The sequence below is a fragment of the Galendromus occidentalis genome, unplaced genomic scaffold (genome assembly GCF_000255335.2).
Source record: "Galendromus occidentalis unplaced genomic scaffold, Mocc_1.1 scf7180000076944, whole genome shotgun sequence".
NCBI classification, from domain to species: Eukaryota; Metazoa; Arthropoda; class Arachnida; order Mesostigmata; family Phytoseiidae; genus Galendromus; species Galendromus occidentalis.
Genome location: NW_003804933.1, coordinates 625,777 through 631,006, shown reverse-complemented (window position 1 = coordinate 631,006; position 5,230 = coordinate 625,777). Strand labels below are relative to the sequence as shown.

The window sequence follows — 5,230 nt, the reverse complement described above, 5'->3', positions numbered from 1 at the left end:
GGACCAGTGGCATATAGCATCTTCACCTCCGTGTATTGAGTTCCACACCGAGAAGTGTTTCCATTCGATCAGAAGAAATTATGGGTGATTATCGAGTGAATAAATGTCAGAGCTTAAAAAAGAAGGTTATCTCGGAGAAAATTGCGAGGAAAATCCAGTCCCCTCTCCCTGGGGGAATCCTGGCGACGCGCCTGTACATCGCGTACTTGCTCGCGCGATTGATCGGCTAAATGAATTCTTCCCTCGACTTTGCGCGCTTATCGGTGGGCCATCCAACACTTTTCGGATCCCTTTGAGCAGACGAGAGAACGACCGCACAAAAAAGAGCACGAAGCCCGCTGCTGAATATACCTTGATTATGACTGTTTTTATTGATGTTTTGGTTGACAGAGGGGACCTCCAGGTCTTTCGGCTTCTCTGGAAAAAGTTCTGGAGTCGGGCGTGTTTTTGACGAAGTTCCCTCGTTCAGCGCGCCTCTGAACTCAGAGACAAGCGAGCGTTTAATAATTGACTGGGCGGTCATTAGTTCGCGCTAAAAAATTTGCGTTCCGCATGGCTGCCCGGATGTATGTAATGTGTGTATGGATTGGTTCGACTGTGGACCGAGCGACCCTTCTACAACCTCTTCCCCGGATACCTATAAGGCTAGCTATTGCGTTTCTCTCTCCACAGTTCCGCGCGGGGCACACAACAACCCTCTCTCTCCGTATATTTTTGTTATCCTTCACAAAGGGCGCGAAATCGTCTGCTAAGTTCAGCTGATTGACAGTACAATCAGCGCTGGCGCCTGTCGCCACCGTTTGAGTCCACGAGAACTCTATTGGCGATTGCGTGTTCGAGGGACCATCTTCTCCGAGAACACCTCGGCCGACTGACTTTAGCGCGTTCGGAGGATCCCGAGGTTCTCAAGAGGGAATGGAAAAAGTCATCCCGCTCTCTCGCTTCGTTTGTCAAGCCAGTGGCGCACGATCCCAGACCACTGTCGGCTGCTGAGTTACAAGCCTCAGGATCAGTCCAAGGAGGACTGCCCCGCGCATCCTGAGCTGGTGCAGATGTTATGAGTTGGTTATTGTGATTCGTTCGAAGCCTGGCGTTGGCCAGGTCCGGTGGCTCGTCTAATTCAGCGACCGAAACGGAAACCGCGAGAGAGCGGTGGCGGCTGCTACATCTTCGAGCGACTCGGATTAGGCAAAGGAGTTGATCATCCCCCGCTCGGACAGGCGGACGATCTTCTAGCTTTCGAATTCGGTTGTCTCCGAGCGCTTGACATCAGTCACCGTTGGAGCGAGGATGTCTACACTCAGCGATCTCATCAATAGTGACGCGGTGAAGCGTCTTCTCAGTGACACGTGGGATGGAACGCCCGTGCAGTATATGCATAGATATGAGATCGAGCGATTGCCCCTCACATGTCCCCTCCTCCAACGTCTCGAGCTGCCGGACCGGAACGTTATCATGGTTCAGCCTTTCCGCAAAAACTCCCACAGGAATCACATGACCCGCTCGAAGAGTTCGGGTTCCTCAACGCTGTACATCGATGACGACGATTCGTATGACGAGGGTTGTCTCGCAGAACTGACGGGCTGTCCACTTGAGTGGAACCCCACGTTGAACACCCAGACGATGACTCTGCTGGAATCCCCGCCCTACGACTCGCAGGTTAGCTCGATTTCGAATGAGCGAGGCGAAGGCGCCCTTTCCGCCGAGCGAGGCTGGTTTCGACTCGATGATAGCTCGAATCACTGCATGACACGACGTATGAAAGTCCTGAGCCACCGTGCCGGTGGGCTTTTGATGGCAACACAATAAATCCTCTTCGGCGCGCTCTAATAATACCCGATGTGATCCGCGTTCACAAACCTGAGGCGAGCCGATCCGATACAGTGTACCTCTGCCTGCATGCTCTCGAGCGAGAGCCTAGTACCTCCGATCTCTACGTTGATTAGCGGCATTTCAATCGGTAGATCGGCGTTTTTACGCTTGGTCCGTCGACTCCCACGGGCGAAGTTGTCGTATAACGTCTCCAGTGCTCCACCCGACGTCAAAAATCACGACATCGCTCAAAGTCATTTCATTTTTCCCTTTCAGATTAACTCGCCTTGCACCCCAGGAGTCGCTCCCTCGTCCTTCCTCCAAGGTTCGGCAACGAACGGATCTTCGGCAAATCCGAGCAATTCAGTAATGAGCCCTCTCGTTCAGCTACGCGCTCTTCCCGCGGACGAGGCATCGTCCGTACTAAATTCGTTGAGCAGTGTGTTGGCCAACTCAGTGGCGTCCACCCCCGACGGCCCTCCTCGACAGGTGGGTCAAACATTTTCGGTAATCCCGAGTCGTGGACGAAAACTCGCTGAGTATTCCGTCGCCGTTGAGGATTTTGAGCGTGCTTCTCCAGAACGCTCGCACAGCGAGTGTCCATGGAGCTAGCTCGATAAGATGAGTCGAATGGCAGATGTTCCTCAGGGCGAACACGTTCCCGGTGGCTGCCGATGGAAAAGGCCACGACACACTCACTGTCGAGGCGAACTAGGTCCAGAACGTGGAAGAAGTTTACAAGTCGCGTGACAGCGCTCAAAGGATGCGATAGACGGGCGAACTCCGCGAGCTCTCCAAAAAAAAAGGAATAAGATCGAACGATCATGCAGAAAGACTCGAAGACGTGAGAGACATTGTCAACGGGGTCCGATTGAGACTTCGGTCGAATCTCCAACGAGACAGCGTATCGACATCTTTGAGAACGCCGTCTTAAGTCGAGTATTCCGCCGATATTTCGTATGGTTCGTGGTTTCGTGATGGAAGAGAAAAACGAGCGATGATGTTCCAGGTTCCTCCCGTTTGGATTCCGTGCGACGGTGCGGATCCGCAGTATACTGCCTTCCTAGGACAGCACCGGGCAGAAGGCGTTGCGTCGCGTGTTGTTGTTACGTGCAGGGGTCCTGTTGAATCAAAGGTAGGCTGTCATTCAGGCCTAGACGAATCAATCCGCCAGTGGGATGACGACCGATACGCCGGTCGGCGTGATGAATATTCAACAAGCAAGGTGATCGCGAATTCCGTTCCAGGACTTGCCGACGTATGGCTGCATTTTACGCAAGCATTTCTGGGGCCTCTCCCAACATCATTGCCACACCACTACTCAGCTTTCCTCACGCTATGACGTCCTCAATATTTACTCACTTTCCGAGCCCCGGTTCGCATCGAGTGCGAACGACGTGATGCAGGTATGGATCGGAAGATCGAAGCCCTTGGTTCCTTCGTCCAACTCACACATGGCTTGTCACGAATCCAACTCAACAATCCGGCGGTTGTTGCTCGGAGCTCTGAAGGCTCCCATGGCCACGATATCGTCAACGAGCGTTTTTTTCTTCTCGTCTTCCAGATCGATTGCTGTTGGAATGGCCGGGCTACGCACCTGCTCCAAGGGCCTGTGATCGACGCTGTTTGCCACCTGACCGTCCAGATTTCTCCGGGGAACGAGAAATCACCGTGTCGATCGATTTATAAAGAATTAGTACATTTGCAAAATCTGGTAAATTGCCTGAGTTCAGGAGAGATGTCGTGGCAGAAAGATTTCTCATCACCGCCCTTCATGGAGAAAGTGAAAAACGTCTGTAAGGTGAGCCCCTTCTCCGCTCTATTCTTCTGTCGCATCAGCTGTCTGCATCGCCGCCAGAGTGAGAGACTGGATCTTAGACGGAGCGATTGTTCCACAGGGGGCTCGGACAGGGGCGATAAAGCCTACCAACAACGTCAAGCAATCTGCTCTTGACGCCGCTTGGGACATGGCTGATTTCAACATCTGTATCGAGACAGTGGTGGCATCGAAGCGGCAAGCCGTAGACTTCACCGACGAGCTCTGGACGGTGATCTACGGCTGCGCGAACTATCAGGAACTAAAGGACGCGCTCTCCTACGTATTCAATCAGGTCTGAAAATGAGTCTGGAACGAGTCCTCCCAAATAGGGATCGGCGGCAGAGAGCGCTGACTAGTTTCGACCATTATCGACAATACGCAAGATTTAGTGATATGTTGTTCCCCGGGTGTTCCCTCGCCGTGCTCAGCGAACCCGTCAATCCGGTAATATATGAGACCTCACAATCTCTTTTCGATCCCCAGGTGCAGAGCGGACAGATAAAACCTTACATCGCGCCGAATAACAACACGCAAATGGCTTCAGTACTTCGCGACATGTCGGCTCAACTGTGCTCCGAGCCTACGCTTCAGGGTGTAGCCCCCCTGACCCTGGTCGCTGAGATGGGTCTGCAAAAACTGCAACGAGATTATCTCCACGTTTTCAGTGGATTGGAATTAGCCAGTGCCGAACAGCTTTCCCCCTTTTTCCGGGGCACAGGTCCCTTGCGTGGACTGACGGAACTGGGTGCCGCAGTTTCGGAGCTTATGAAAGTCCAAGCTGTGCTGGACATGGTGATGCTTTGCAAAACGAATCTCCACCTCCCTATCCACTACCTCAGCGGGTACGCTCGCGAAGCCCTCAAGCAAAGCGGTCAAGCTGAACCGAAGCCGCCGCAGCAGCCGCCTGCAGCTTATCACCGGTTCCGCTTCCCTCTCAAAGTTGCACTCGTCAGAGCTATTCTGGATTCCCTGCCGCCCACTGAGTGGACAGCTTCGATCAAAAGTCGGCAGGGCGCCTACACCGCGCACACAATCACCCATATATCTCAACGGGCGCCATTCCATCATCTCAGCCGGGACACGACCTACGAGGCTCACTACAACCCTCGAGACCCAGATTATTTCTGCACGCTTGTCAGCTGCACGCAAGACAAGCTCCGATGAGTGTAACGCTTCAACGTACAGCTCTGTGGGTGACGACGGCGAGAAGTCGTCACTCACACCTTTGAAACTCTCTTCGAAAGCTTCAGATCACGCACGAGCGCAAACCAAAGTTCGCGTGCATTTCAAACGTCTCTACGCTCTCTCCCCATGAACGCTGTTAGTCGCTCGTCTCTCGATCTCACCGTGAATCCGGTCTTCTTTGAATAATTTTGATCTCCCGTTTTACCGAGCTGGGCTCTTGGATCGCGTTCTCCTCGAACCGAAGCCCGTAGTGAATTCTGGTTGATTATTATTAATTACCCACGGGAGTGCTCACGGTACTCCGCTCCTCGCAACTGGAACCGTCGGGCATTGCTCCCGAGATAGATTTTCGCCTGTCCCCTCGTTTTCCGACCCCCTCGGAGCGAAAACCGACCTGAATATTTCGGCAGAAGC

General features: G+C 53.2%; 1 protein-coding gene across 1 annotated transcript; it reads left to right on the top strand.

Annotated features, from left to right (window-relative positions):
- The first annotated feature begins 1,114 nt into the window (after nucleotides 1-1,114).
- Nucleotides 1,115-4,853, top strand: Zwilch (zwilch kinetochore protein). Its single transcript, XM_003740440.3, has 7 exons — nucleotides 1,115-1,659; nucleotides 2,089-2,301; nucleotides 2,822-2,947; nucleotides 3,060-3,218; nucleotides 3,377-3,613; nucleotides 3,711-3,923; nucleotides 4,115-4,853. Exons 1-7 carry the CDS (start codon nucleotides 1,291-1,293, stop codon nucleotides 4,793-4,795), a joined length of 1,998 nt encoding a protein of 665 aa, XP_003740488.1. The 5' UTR covers nucleotides 1,115-1,290; the 3' UTR covers nucleotides 4,796-4,853.
- The last annotated feature ends 377 nt before the right edge of the window (nucleotides 4,854-5,230 follow it).